At 40.6% G+C, this 15,582-nt stretch overlaps 1 protein-coding gene across 1 annotated transcript; it reads left to right on the top strand.

Annotated features, from left to right (window-relative positions):
- The first annotated feature begins 4,071 nt into the window (after positions 1-4,071).
- paqr3a (progestin and adipoQ receptor family member IIIa) lies at positions 4,072-15,516 on the top strand. Its single transcript, XM_083911735.1, has 8 exons — positions 4,072-4,211; positions 4,905-5,139; positions 5,680-5,842; positions 7,124-7,279; positions 9,423-9,620; positions 9,978-10,068; positions 10,499-10,682; positions 13,241-15,516. Exons 1-7 carry the CDS (start codon positions 4,151-4,153, stop codon positions 10,639-10,641), a joined length of 1,047 nt encoding a protein of 348 aa, XP_083767861.1. The 5' UTR covers positions 4,072-4,150; the 3' UTR covers positions 10,642-10,682; positions 13,241-15,516.
- The last annotated feature ends 66 nt before the right edge of the window (positions 15,517-15,582 follow it).

The following is a 15,582-nucleotide window of genomic DNA, read 5'->3' as shown; positions in this document are numbered from 1 at the left end:
GAGAGGAAGAGAAACTCTGTGTGACACGGGGGGGAGGAGGAGGAGGGAGGAAGAAAAGGCGAGGCCGCATCAGACGGCTGCCGAGCTGCATCCAAGTGTCAGGGTCCCAAAATAGTGGCGAGCAACGACCAGACTGAAGACACCAAACAAACAACAGCTCTCAGATCAAGTAAACATCGGTTAACACACAAGACACGACAAACTGTGAAGCCTCCCTCTGTCTTCCGGTCTCGTTAATCAGAGCAGGGGAGAAAGCAATCGGAGGGGACACCCGTCCTATTAGAGGAGGCTGCAGCCGTCTCTCTCCCCTCCTCTGACCGGAGTCCTTGCAAACACTTTGCCTTGGAAAAAAAACATTGACAAGCTCCCTCTGTGTGGTGCTGTGTGGACACAGAGGACAGAGTCTCGTCTCCAGCAGATGTCTTGTGGCGCCGACTATAAATAAAGCCAATGAGACCAGCCGGCCGCTGACGAGCACAAGCCGCCGTGAGGCCGTGTTAGCTTTGCAAAGGGCCTGTCTAGTCTTGGCACGGCAGGCGGGCTAACATTTGGCGAAGCCCCGCGTTGAAGCCTGTGATGCCTGTGAGCTTTGTGTTTAGGGTTTGAGAGGAAAATAAAGATTGTAGTGGAGTTGAGGTTTTATCAAAGTTGTTCTTCACGCTGCGGCAGGTGAGAGACGAAAAGAAAAGAGGTGCACAAAGAAAGCTCAGTAGGGAGTCACCTGAAAACAAACGTGGACGTCATGCATCGTTCATTTCTCAATTGAGCATTCGTTTAACCACTCAGTGAGAAGAAGTTTAACATCCAATGTATTTACCATAACGTAATGTGCCATTCAGTGCGCTGCAACAGTCAGAGAGGAGTGTAGCTTTGTGTTTCATTGATGACCCTGGTAATCCCAAAGGACATTGGTGGCCCAGGGGACTGTCTGTCTCCATTTAAACCTCTCTAACAGCGCCTTGTTTGGAAAGGAGAGACTCTCACTCGCAAAGACACTGCAGGCACCCTCAATTAAGATGTAATGCAGTGCCGTTTTTATTGCACATTTCATTTTAGGACGCACCCGAGGTTAGCACTTTATGAAGGAAAATATCCCAAGTCGGCCATAACATCGAACACTTACAGCATCGCCGCGGTAATCAGCACAAATGTGATATTTCGACACTGATAAAATGGCCGATACACAAATCACCCTCCTGCTTTTTATAAGAAACATTCAGAGTATAAGTAGGAGCACTTTCATTTCATGTTCCATTACACGCCGCCTAAGCGCACAATTACATTGAGGCACATTTCTCTACGTTAAGTCTGACAGGGAAATGGAGGACAGAAATCAAAGACAAAGATTGAGGAAGAAAAAAAAAAGGTCAGACGACAGATTGTCACAGGGAATCAGTGAGGAGTCAGGAAGAAGGTGGTAGGGCGGGAGATGGGAGTGGTCCTTATGAAATCCCTTCGTCAGAGTCCTACCGTGCATGTGAGAGGTGTGTCCTCTGTCATGAATGTACCACTGGTTTAACGGCTGTAATCTGCTGCCATATCCTGAAGGAAACATCCAAAAAAACACACGAAGCTCCCAAAACTTCACTGAAAACAAACTGCATCTCAGCGGTTAAACCCTAAATAACAAATCATATTTAAAAGGGCAACCGTATTAAAAAAGACTGTTTTACAAGTCTTTGCCTTACCAGTACGTAGGTCCATGTTGACAGGTAGTCAATACAAGTTTTTAATAAACTCTGGGTTCTCTAACTACATTGTTGGTGCTTTGTTTTATGTCTAGGGACTCTTCTCATGCTACTGCAGAGGTTTGGTGTTATTTGGAGCAGTATTAGTGGTTAAAAAATTCTGTGTGTTAGGCAGTGTTAGCCCTTTGGAGCAGTTAGCGTCTCTTCAGGTATTCTTTATACATGGTTGATCAACGAAAAAAAAATGTCTCCATGACTTATTTGATGGATTTTCATGCTGAAAGACCACAGGGTCCCTTTTCATCGAACTAACACTCTCCCGAAAAGCCTAGTCTGCTCTGATTGGTCAGCACTTCCTGGTCTCCGCTCCACTAATCTGTCTCCGTACTACTCCAGACTGTATGACTGATGACAACTGAGTGTATATTGGGATATTCTACCTTCAAAAGTCAAAAATAAAGTCTTCTAAACCAAACACAACATAACCGGACATGTTGCAGCAGGACTGTGATACTAAATCAGGGAGAAATAAACAACACAAGCAACAAATACAGCTTTGTTGGCCGTTAGCATGTAAGCTACATGTAGTAAACAGCAGCACGTTCTATAATAGTTTTGCGTAGTACTTCATGGGCGAGCCCGGCGTTCTTTCCCAAGAGCAGATGATCTGATTTGAAAATCTGGGAAGGTTTGATGTCAGACTGCAGAGAAAGTCTAAAATTAACTGACAGTAGTGACCACAGTTGTTTGCCGTTTTCCTGTGCAATGAGGGATTATTAGCAACATTTCACATTTCATCTCCAAAAATCTGTGCCAACTGTTTAAATTGCCGTCTAATCGTCATGTTTCGTGCCCTATAAGTCCAGTTTGATAATAACTAAGAAAATACACTGGAATTATCCTTTAATTTGCTTTTCCTTTGCTTTTTTTTTTTTCTTTTAAGTCCCACTCAGAGATTACAATTGTTGTAAGGCGTGATTGACTCTTTTGCTGCAGCCATTGACAATATTTGGATTTTATGACTTCTGGTCAACTGAAAAAGATGGAAGCAAGAAAACAAACCCAAGTTCCAGGCTCTAAAATATCTATTTAGAAGTGTATTTTATTTAGTTTCTGGGTATCTGATGTCCTGTGTTTTTATAACAAATTAAAAATGAGTGGCCAAGAAAAAAGACATATTGTACATTTTCCTCTGCGTTGCCTCATTTGTATCAAACACTGCCAACTGTAAGCCCACGAAATCAATTAATAACTGAGCAGCAGCAGCAGGAGAGTCTTGTGGTTTGCCCTTGCATGCACGAGTTACTATCTTAACTTGGCAGCTGACACTTTGTCAGAGTGGATGTGCTGAGAGGTGTATTAGAAGTGATAATGAAGAACACACTTCCAGTTGAGAAGGAGGCAATTAAAGAGGAGTGTAAACAGCAGAGGGAGGACTGAGTGTGACTTCCCTCCTGAGGGAATCCTCCCAACATCCCTCACACCTGAGAGGTCTGTGGAGAGCGCTCCTCTGATGAGGATGGTGCATGACGGTTGGCGACAGGAGGATGTAACACAGTTGCACAGTGCAGCAGGAGGCTAAGAGCTGCACTCAGTGGCCTACATTTAAAAAGGCAACTCACAGGTGGAATTTTTTTCACTAGTTTAAGTCATTTGAATGCCTTTAAATAGTGTGGTAATATCATTTTTGGCACGCTCTTAAGCTTTAGAGAATTGTTTAATTATTGGTTATTTGCCCTAAATTTGCCCTCACATATTTGGAATTCTGAATGAATTCTTAATTTAATACTAAAATATATCAATAAGTATAATTGATTCAATTAAAAACATGTGCAAGAAATTATAATATATATTTGATAGGAATATATGAGAAATAAATAAAATAAAATAAAATAAAATAAAGAGATAATAATACTTACAATGGATTATGGAGAAGGGGTGGAATTAAATAAGTGTATACTTCTTCCCACTCCTTTTTTAAAAAAAAGTCTAAGTATTTGTATTCATGTATCTTTATGCGTTCTAGTTTCGCAATATTATTATTTTCTCTTTGACCTTTTCTGTTTTATTTTTTAAATGTGTAACAGACATGTGTTACAGACAACAGGGTAATATTTGAAAAAAAATCAAATCGAATCTGAATACCCACATATTGTTTATTTTAATTTGCTGTGTCTCTCAGTGTATAACTATTACCTGTTCAAATATTCAACACATTTCCTTGGAAACGTGCCCTGCAGGGTGTGGTTCAGGTCTAGTTTTGGTGGTCTGGGCAGAAATAGAATTCATATTCTATTTCTATGTCTATGGGTTTGGTTTGGGTCGGTTGGTTTTACTCAGGCAGTCCTTTGGGCACTGCAGCGGAGGGGTCCTTCACTGATGACGTCTCTGGTGATTTGGAAGATGTTGTAGCCGTAACTTGATGCGTTTTATTTTAAATTACAGTTAATATATGTATACAAATGCGCAGTACGTACTACAAGCCCCAAAATGGAACAAACGGCACTTATACTAAATTAAAAGGTGAGTTTGTTGTTAATCTTTTGCTTCTAATCTAAGCGGCGCGTTAGCTAGCCTCTTCATAGCCTGTTCAGTCCCTTAATTAGCCAGTAGCTGCCAAACCGCTTCGAACATTTCGTTATTTTAAGTTTGACTCGTTTAAAGACAGTACTTTTACAACGTGCGGATTGTTTCAAATTGGTTTCTATTTCAGTTGGTTCTTTGGACATGTTTGTCTTAAATTCACAAAGCAGGCACGTTATGTCAACAAAATCACAGCTGTTCAAACGGGAAATGTACTAATTCTCGCCGTAATTTAACGGCTTAAATTGCGATATTTCTTAACGAAGTCTCATATTAGTTTTACCTCCATACAGTTAAAGTGGAAGGGATAATCTGGGGATCGTTAACCTTTCTAATATGATATGACATGTACAACAAGACGGTGGCTGCGCCTCTTTAAAGCTACCAATTAGTGTTAGATATCTAATAATAGCTTATCCAGTTTATTTCTTAAAGACGCCATGGGAAGAAGCAGCTTTAACTTGGTGACAAGATGCAAATGTGTCATTCGTGTTCTTGCAGCTGACAGTGGCTGGTAGATCAGGCGATCTTAAAAGTGTAACAACTGTAACTGGTCAACCATGATCTTTATTTACACTTGTTCTATAAGCTGCAGCCTTGATTGGATGTGATCTAACTTTTTTTTGTTCTCAGCTTCCGGTCAGACTAAAGCAGACTCCTCCTACGGCCCAGCTATGCCTCTGAAACCCCAAAAGAGTGCCCAGAATGCACACTACATAGAGGTGGGAAGTTATCAGTACTGGCCCGTGCTGGTGCCCCGGGGTATCAGACTGTACACCTATGAACAGATCCCAGTGTTTCTGAGGGAGAACCCCTACATCACAGATGGATACAGAGCCTACCTGCCTTCCAGACTGTGCATCAAGAGGTGACAAGTAATATTGGCTATTTAGGATGACTCAGGGATTGTTTTTAATCAGCTGTCTGTGGCATAAAAGTGATTAGTTTCATTTATGTTATATAATCATACATTTCAACAACAGTGGAGGAAAACAAACATATTCTTCTCTGAGGCCCAAGTGGCTGTTGGGCTCTAGGACTAACAACTAATTTACCAGATGTTTAAACTCTAGTCCACTACTTAAAAAGTAAGAAAACACTCAAAATGTAGCACAGTTTAATCTATAAAGTAAATGTGGTTCCGCCAAGCCGTCCATCTTTATATACAGTCTATAGTGTATTCCCTCAGATGCCCGACAGATAGGGTTTCAGATAACATAACTGGTTTAGATTCATTTTGGTTGTGTAAGTCATAGCAGCCAAGGGATTCCCTTTCTGCATGTTCATACATCATGAAGATGAATTAAAATACTATCAGGTTGAGTTGACTGATGTCAGCCTGTAGTAAAAGATGATTATTATTTTTTTGGAGGAGCATGACACATTTGTTTTTCTTTCCTCTGGGCAGCCTCTTCATTCTGTCCAATGAGACGGTGAATATCTGGAGCCATCTGTTGGGCTTCCTGCTCTTCTTCTTTGTTGGTGTGTACAACATGTCCTCAGTGCTGCCGGTCATCGGCGCCTCCAAAGAGGACTACGTCATCTACTCCATCGGACTCTTCTGCTTCCAGGTACCAGGACTTAGTTTTACAAGTTCACTTCAGTCACAACCATCTTTAGAAATGTCCAGCTAGGATGTCCCCTTTCATGGTGGCCATACTGGGATGATATCACAGTACGGCTGTGGGTATAGTGTTAATAAAGCCCCCGTATAGTAAGGCAATACGATACTAGTTTTAAAAAACAATACTCGATACCTTTTAGATACTAAGAAAATAAAGTCCTAGTCCTAGGCAAAATGTTTGCTGATACAGAAAAAGTCACTTCTAGATGACAGAAAGACATGTTACAACAACAGTTTAAGTTTCTCTGAGGTGCACCTGAATGCACCATGAAGTCCTGTTGGTGCCGACTGGCTTTACCAGTTTTTTTTGTTTACTTACAAAACTCATAGGTAAGACCGCATGTTTTCTCTTTTATGTCTGACTCCAGCAGTGGCCAATTGCATTTTTTTTTTAGCTCGGGCATTTTGATACTATGGAATGTATAATTAACAGAGATTGTATCGTTTTAAACACATCAAAAACTATCAATGCTTTTGACAATCCAACTCTACAGTGGATTATTATAAAAGGCAAAAATTCCAGCACAGTAATCGTGCATCTGCATAGTCCGCTGTCCTCAAATGTTGATAATCTCGTCAGGTCAGCTCAGCTCTGTGCACTTAACGTTACCAATAAAATCCACTCGATATAGAGACGAGAAAATGTCAGAGACTGAGCCAGTGATGTCACATCCTGTCCATACTTGAGCTTTACCAAGTGTTGCGGTGGGTTCTTCAGTACACAACTGTATGATGCTATTAAAACACCACATTGAATACCTCTGACATTACAGATTGTTTAAGTTAATTTGTCAAAATGACAGAATACAGTCAGATTAAGCATGAATATATATCAAATGACAAAGCGTGTTCATGTTTAGCCAAATTAACATCGGCAGGGTTTGTTTTATGTTAAGGTTTCTCCTTATGTAATGTGGTGATTTTCAAATTAGCCAAATAGCCTGGAAACTGAATATGCGACAGTTGCATGGTGTTCCCTTAATCTGAGCGGTTACAGAAGGACATCAGACCTTATCCAAAATATTGGCAGTTCTTCTCAACAAATAAAAAAGAATCAGTCCAGGAGTTGGCTGCACCAGGCTTACCACAGAGTCTTCTAGTCCAATTTTTAAAGAAAATGAGTCAATTAAAAAATAAATGGTTGGGACAACTTTTGTTAAATGATCCTCTCAGTGCATATCACACCCTTCACTGCTGTAATGCCCGGCTCCCACCTTGTTGTCCTCAGCTGTGTATGCTGTGTTCAGTGGGTTATCACCTGTTCTGTTGCCACCGCTCGGAGAAGACCAGCCGCCGCTGGATGGCGCTGGATTACGCAGGAGTGTCTATCGGCATCCTGGGCTGCTACGTCCCCGGGGTCTTCTACACATTCTACTGTAATAACGTAAGTTCACCTTCAACCTGCACTTCACTTCGGATTTAGTTTATTCATAAACATTTCAAATGTAGTTATTTTATCTTATCGACAACACTAAACAGTAGAGCGCTTACTCTGATCCCTGGTCTCATGCAAAATGGTGGTGGGGCAGTGTGAAAGTAACGTAACTGGTGTGTGATCTGTTTGCCTGAACAGCGCATAGCACCAACGACTGCGGCAGGCCAAGTCTCACCGTTACTTGTTGACTTTTTTCTGTTGCTTTTTTTACATGGATATACTCAACTACATAGAATAAATACATTAATAAATGATAATAAAAATAATATGCCGTTGAATGTAACAAAAATAAATGTAGGTATCAATTGATAAAAGTCAACCCGCAGACACAGGCTCGAGAAAGAAATGCATAGAAACATGTATAAATAAATACATAAATAATAATAATGAAAAAATTTAAAAAATTAATCTAAGAATTAATACAATTTAATAAAAGGGAAAATAGGAATTAATACAATGGTAATTAAATGAATAAAATGCTAATTAAAACAATATAAATCTGTCACATTTTATAAATTCTTTAAATGCCTACATTTATTATTTTGGTACATTTAATGGCATTTATTTTATCATTTAATTAAATTATGTATGCACTGTATGTTTGATTTTGGCACATTCAGTCCTCCATAGCTACGTAGCTATGAAAGCTTTCACAAGAAGATGATATTGACGTTCCTATTAAGTTAGTGCGGGTGTTACATTTTTCGGTCCTCCTCAGTGGAGGGAATCGCATGTGATGTGTCTGAAACCTTCATAAACGCAGAGTAAGTGGACCTCGGTGAGCCCTATTTCAGAAGAATCAAGTGTAATTGAACTGTTCCCCTCACTGCAGCTTCATGCACATATATACACAATATGTTTGTGTGTAAGCGTCACTGCACGGATCACCACTTTTAACGTCTAACCAACGACCTCCCCGGAGACGTTTTAGCTCACCATCCTCGGCCCGAGAAGCCATAATTGAATAAAGCTGAAGTGGAGCCCACCGTCTGGCTCTGCGCGATTGACTCATTGTTCCTGGTGAATAAGCAACACGACACCTTTGCTGCGCTCGCCGTTTGGAAAGCAGCCTCTGATGACAGCCGCCCACTGCCATGTTTTTTTTTTTTTTCCTTTCCTGGTTGCTTCTCCGTCATTTATTTATTTTATTTTTTTTACTCCTGAAGTATTTGGCTGTGCTCTTTACTGTTCGCTTTCCCCCGCATATTGGAAGCGCCGGATTATTTTGCCCCCAGAACGCAGCTGAAATCTGCTCCAGCCCAAACCAGATGGCTGTGTTCACGGAGCGGTCCGTCACTCCTGTTCCCCACCATATGACGTTCGCAAGTCTGGGAGCTATCTCAGCGAAAGGGGCCCCCCCGTCCTTGCCAAGACTGGGGCTCCGCTTCTGGGTGGCTCCACTCCTGTGGCACGCCAAGTCCCTACAGAAAGACTTGATTTTTATATTTAGCTAGTCAAAGTCTCGTCTCGTCGGAAGTGTTTTTAGAAAGGCAGATTTGGAGAAGGGAACAGGGTGTCTGTTCGGAGAAGAGCTTAAGAAATTTGGCTGGAGCCGAGCGGGGCCTTGTTCCTAGTGCAAATTTATTCACTGTGAAATTCGGCAGGACTCGTCACATGAGGAGAGTGTGACTGGACGGAGGCCTACATCCACACAAACGGACAGAAGGGACTGAGACAAGGCTGTCCAGACTGTGCACACTTACTTATAGAACTTTAAGAAACAGTGAGGACTGGCGTTAGCATATACGTACATACATCTTCACTGTTTTATCGAGGAAGTTTGTTATATCATCATATGCCTTTGCAAATTAAATAAACCCACACATGAAATGGTAGAGATCACACAACCTGTGGTGTGAATTTAAAACGTTGTTGGGGGGGGGTAATGCATTAGAAAATATCAAGTTGGAGTACTCAGTTACTCTATTTTTCTAAAGATCATTTATTTCTATGATTGTAAAATGTACTCCCTTTCAAGGAAATGTGAGTGACGTAGTGAGAAGCAGCCACGTGTCACAGTGAGCAGGAGAAGTGCGCGCTTGTTACCGTGCTCATGGTGTGATTTGACCCCTGACCTCCCTCGTCCCCGCAGTACTGGCGGCAGGTCTACCTAGTGACGGTCCTGGCGATGATCCTGGCCGTCTTCTTTGCTCAGATCCACCCTCAATACCTCAGCAAGCAGTGGAAGCAGCTGCGCTCGCTCATCTTCTGCCTGGTGGTCGGATACGGCCTCATCCCCACCGTCCACTGGATCTGCATCACCGGAGGCTTCTCCTCAGAGCTCGTCCAGGTGAGTTACAAATACCATAATATCCCCCCCCCCCCCCCCCCCCCTTTTCTGAGATGGCACATTTCATTTTGAGCTGCTGATATCGTTTGTTATAGAGGAAAAGTTTCTCTGTGGAGGCGTATGTGTGCTGGGAAAAGTAAAAACACTGTTAAAATGATTTTTTTCAGTTATAATATTTATGCAGCTGTGGGAAATAAATTATCAAATTATTGTGACGTATCTCCAAATTCAGTAGAGTTCGGTCTCTAAATGATAAGCATCTCTTAAAAATTGGAGGATTAAGAATCATTTGGGTTGTTTTATTTTGTAGTTCAGTTTTGTCCACTCAGTAGTTAAATGAATATTTCTTCCCTTCAGGCTTTTGTTCCTCGAGTTCTGGGGATGTACTTCATCGCTGCATTAGCTCTCATTTTCTATGTTTCAAAAGTTCCTGAACGCTACTTCCCAGGTGAGACTCCATTTAGATTTTCTCTGTCACTCTACTCTTCATTCATTATTTGAAATGATTACAACTGTCTGGAACAACGTACAGCTCCATAGTTTATCAGCAATGATCAATATCATAATACTAACCAGTGAAACGTTCAAAAGGATCAAGGTGGTTATTTATTTGCGAAGGGAAACAATGTTTTAAACAGATTTTGGGGCTTTTTGTAGAGCTGAAAAGTGTGCGTGTATCTGCATATCATGTATTGTTGTAGACTGATGATAAAATGATACCTAAGCTCAAGTCTCAAACTCCTTTATGATATTTCAGTCTGTAAAAGTAAGAATTTAATCAAAGACAAGAACCTGTCTTCACCGACAGTATGGTTAGAACAGTGTGTCAGCATTTAGTAGAGACTCTGCTTTCATTTTGTGCTCTGATGTTTCTGCAGGTCAGCTGAACTACCTGGGCTCCAGCCACCAGGTGTGGCACCTGCTGCTGGTGCTGATGTTTTACTGGTGGCACCAGTCGTCCTGCTTCATCATGGCGTACAGACACAGCCAGCCCTGCCCCGGCGCCCCCCACCATGCCTAGGATGCTGCTCCGCACGCCATGTTCCCTGACTCTGTTAAACTGTAAGAAGCGCGATTACTTTAAAATTATAAGAAGATATTTTAGACAGGGTGTCCGCAGAGTATTATATTCTGTAGTAATAAAATACTGATAAATGAATCTAGCAACAGTTAAGGCCCGAAACGAATGACTCCCACCCCCTCCCACAGCAATGGAGAGCTCCTTCAGTGACAGGCTGCTTCACCCGAAGTGTTATCGCAGGTCTTTCCTTCCTGTACAACCAGCACTGCTCCCAGTAGAACACACGCAGACGCACACGCACATGCACACGCACACGCACACGCACACACCGAAACTGACAATAACTGCACTATAATGTTCCCCAGCTGAGTTCTCTTCAGTGTGAAATACTTAGCTCGGGTGAATTTCGATCTCAATGTGCAATACTAATATTTTCCTCTGTGTATTGGTTTAAAATATTTAAAAATAGTGTATGTATTGTTCCTGTTATTCATATAGTTTATAGTTCCCTCCTTACATTGTTCATATTTTCTATATTTTACAACAATTTAAGTTTCTTATCGATGCTTCTTCTATGTTTGCTATCCACTTTGCTGCTGTAATAAGGACCCCCCCCCCCCCTGCGGATCTAAGCATTTCTCGGATATATTTTGACTTTTTTTTTTTTTGTCGAAAAGTCAAACTATACTACTATCTCTCAAAAAAAATGCATAAATCATAGGAGAGCCTGTAGGAAAAATCATAGGAAAGCAGTTATGGTATAATTCTTGAAAAAGAATACAATACATACATATGATACATAAAAAATATATTTTTCCAGCCTGATTTACACATTTTGCCTTACAACATTCAAGTGATTTTTTTTTTTCTAAATTTCTAAAAATTTATAAAAAAATAAAAAACTAGAATAGCAGTGTTGGAAAATCCAGTCCACAGTTTATCATTTTGAGGAGGCTTATTTTTCTTTAATCACAGCATAGTTCAGTCAGATTCTGTGGTGAGCGGTGATGGACTTCACTCTTCAGGTCCATCCACAGATGTTCTGTAGGATTCAGGTCTGGGCCACTCTAGGACATTCACCTTCCTCTCCTTTAGCCACTGTGTTGTTTTTATGGAGGTGTGTTTTGGGTCGTTGTCATGCTGAAGGTGAAACACCTGCCCATTTTTTCAAGAGTCTAACAGAGGGACAAGGGTTTTCCTCAAGAATGTGGGTGGACTTGGCAGCATCCATGTTCCCTTCAATCCTGACCAACTACCCAGTCCCCGCAGAAGAGAAACAAGCCCACAACATGATGCTGCCACCACCATGCTTCACTGTAGGGATGCTGTGGTTAGGTGGTGTGCTGTGTTTGGTTTCTGCCAAACATAGAGCTCAGAGTTCAGCCCAAAAAGTTCAGTTTTGGTCTCATCTGACCATAGAACCTTCAGAATCTTCAATATGTTTTTTTTTTTAATGATACTCTTATCTCTCAACTATGATAGTCAAATTTTTTTCAGGAGAGGCTTCTTTCTCTTTCTCTCCACCCTGCCACATGTAGAACTTGTGAAATTGTTGTCACATGCACAGTTCGACCAACCTCTGCCATTAAGACTTGGAACTCCTTCCAGGTCACCATGGGCCTCTTGGCAGCTTCCCTGATCAGTCTTTTCCTGGCTCGGTCTTCAGTTTGGCGGGGCGGCCCGATCTAGACCAGGTCTGGGTGGATTCATATTCCTTCCACTTCTGGACAATACTCTAAACGGTCCTCAGAGGGAGAGTTAAAGCCTTTGAAATCTTTTATATCCTTCTCCTAACTTGTGCCTATCCACAACTTTATCCTGGAGCTCTTTTGCAAGCATCGTTCCAACCATGGTGAATTCTTCTTTGTGTTACCATGAACTACCAAGAGAGGACTCCTCAAGAACAGCTGATTTTATTCTGAAGTCAAATCAAAGGAACAGCTGATTTTATTCTGAAGTCAAATCAAAGGAACAGCTGATTTTATTCTGTAGTCAAATCAAAGGAACAGCTGATTTTATTCTGAAGTCAAATCAAAGGAACAGCTGATTTTATTCTGAAGTCAAATCAAAGGAACAGCTGATTTTATTCTGAAGTCAAATCAAAGGAACAGCTGATTTTATTCTGAAGTCAAATCAAAGGAACAGCTGATTTTTATTCTGAAGTCAAATCAAAGGAACAGCTGATTTTATCCTGAAGTCAAATCAAAAACACCACAGTTGATGTCAGGTGAGTAGAATAGAAAAACTTTTTTGATCCCAAGCTGGGAAATTGCAGTTTTACCTGAGAATGTTTATAATAGTCATTCTAAAGGGACTCGTCACTTTTCCAACACTGCTATTCTGATTTCTTTTTAATTTTCAGAAATTTAGAAGAAGAAAAAATCACTTAAATGATGTAAGGCAAAATTTGTAAATTACGCTGAAAAAAATAAATATTTGTTTTATGTATTTTTATTTCCGTCTGTAAAACAAATTCACTATTTTACGATGATTTTCTATCGGCACTGTGTGTTAAATCATTGTTCAGTATGTGGAGTTTATTACCCAGGCCAAATGTCTTTTATCCCTTAATTATTTGAACCATTTTCTTCTCTGGCAGCATATTCCAGCATGCACAGGTGGAGGGCATGGAGACAAAACAGACAGGCCTTCAGTCTATCTCAGTGCCCCTACAGACAGACAGACAGACGGACACATTTGTACCTGCAAGTGTCTTCAATCCTGCTGACCTGTGGAGGAAAACATGAGAGGGGCTGCACACAGGAAGAGGACCTGTGACCTCCTGGATGTGTTTAAGATAAGACCGGACCTCTGAGTGGTTCTTGGCAAACAATTACAGTCATTGAAAGTCATTTTTACCACCTAATCACCAACAAACAGCTGAAACTCTGCAGTCTGAATGTATATAACTTTAACAGCAGCTTTGAGGGAATAAAAAGACTCATCAGAATGGTTGGAAAGTCAAGTAGCAAGAGATAATATTTCTCTAAGTGCCTGCTAATGGGACATGTAGCGCTTGTTGAATGATGTACTTGTTTTTTTAAAGGTTTTTTAACCAGTAGTTCTCAATTGGAGGCGCCCCCCACACCAAAAACAATAGATAAATATTTTTAGGCTTCCTTCAGAAAGTTAACTTACCTTTTTAAAAGGTAAAATTTCAAAGTTTTAATGTCACTGCTCTGCAGAGTTCTGCTTGAATTGAACATCTCTTTATACAGATCTGCTGAGCTTCACTCAACTCAAATCATCTCCAACAGATTGGCTTTATTTCCAAACTGCTGAAGGTTGTTTGTGGTTAAACTGTCCGGCATTTACTAATGAGAGAAGAAGCAACAAAAGAACTAATTCCTGTTTAGATAGAAAAACCAAAGACTGCTGTGGAGCAGAGCTCAGAAATGTTATCTTCATCAGTTTCTATGACATTTAGTGTTAATTATCTCGTCCTCCAGTGTGTGTGTATGTGCGCAGTGTTGATGTTCCTTTGTCTCACTGAGGATTGTTTCCACACCAGGGCGGTGAAATGTGCTTACTCTAAAAACAGGTACTGCAAAGAATCATGAACTGCACACGTTGAAGTACCTAGAATGTGTTTTTTTTTTTTTTTGTCACATGTCAGGCTGCGCTGCCTCAGTGTTCAAACGGACATTTCTATCCGAGCTGCACCGGCGATTGATCCTCATCTCTTTTAGTATTTTCTAGTCTTTCCCAGTGAGAGCTGATGCTCATTACGCTGGGTGTTGGTGAGCAGCTCAGCCTCTAGGGGCTGCTACTGAGACGTTTAGGCCTTCAAACTGTGTCCCAATTCTACATATTGAACTGACACTGACACTATACATGAATTATGTTGACCTTGCATCCCGTTTGTATCACTTCATGTACACTAAAAGAGACATATACGCAACTGAAAGTAGAAAAAATGTTTTCTGCAGCATCGGCAGACATTTTAGTTGCCTTTATGCATCAGTGTTGAAGCACGCCTGCACTACATGTTCTTTCATTGCTTTATTCTACATGTGGACAGATTACTCAAGTTCTTTCAAGTAGAGCTTCTTTTAAATGTGAATACTTTCATGTTCTTTTCCCCTCTCTGCCCGTAAACCCAATATCCCTGAGTTGCGGACACAAGATATTTTATAGACCCCACAACTAATTGATGAATTGATCAAAATAATTGACAGATTATTTGAGCCCCACTGCCACGTAAGCATTGGTTTGAAATTGGGACACAGTTTTGTTTTTAAAGATTCAAAGCACTGATTACACATTTTTGGAAATCTGTATTTGCAGTTAATATTGCAACTGCACTGTTCCTCTACACCGTGCAGCAGCCCTGTTGTCGACTGCACGCTCAGATGACATTTATTAATTTTTTTTACAACTGAAGTGCGTTTTCTGCCCAGCCGTGTTCACCTGCAGTCGTTAAACAGTGTTTTCAGACACACTAACTTTTTCTCATTTAGGGTGATGTGCAATGTTAAAGCTTAACTGTATTTAAATGGCTTCAATCCTAAATGCAACACATCCATGTCGGATCTTAATGGAAATACTCTGAATTTCAAAAATATAAAATGTTCAAAATCTCTCAAATGTTAGTTTTATAAACTCGAGTCTTAATGTTTAAAATGTTCAAGCATTTCTGTCAAAGATTCCCAGTTAAATTGGAGGCGCTTCATTTTGGAATGAAAGTCGTTTTTTTTGTGTGCGATATTAAATGTTTAAGTTTTAGACAAATTTTGCTCAACTTGTTTTGTATTTAAATTATTCATTATGAACCTGCTCTGTACTGTCTGCAACAGTTTCTCTAAATGCTTGTTTTGTAGCAGCGGAACATTTTGTATCTTGACTTTTTCGTACCTGAGCAATCAAACTGCTGAACTTGACTTTAAATAAAATTAACCATGTACTGTTTAAAAAAGTGTTTTGTTGTAGATTCCACTCAAA

Source organism: Echiichthys vipera (genome assembly GCF_963691815.1).
Source record: "Echiichthys vipera genome assembly, chromosome: 4".
NCBI lineage: Eukaryota > Metazoa > Chordata > Actinopteri > Perciformes > Trachinidae > Echiichthys > Echiichthys vipera.
This window is presented reverse-complemented; position numbering and strand designations above follow the sequence as displayed.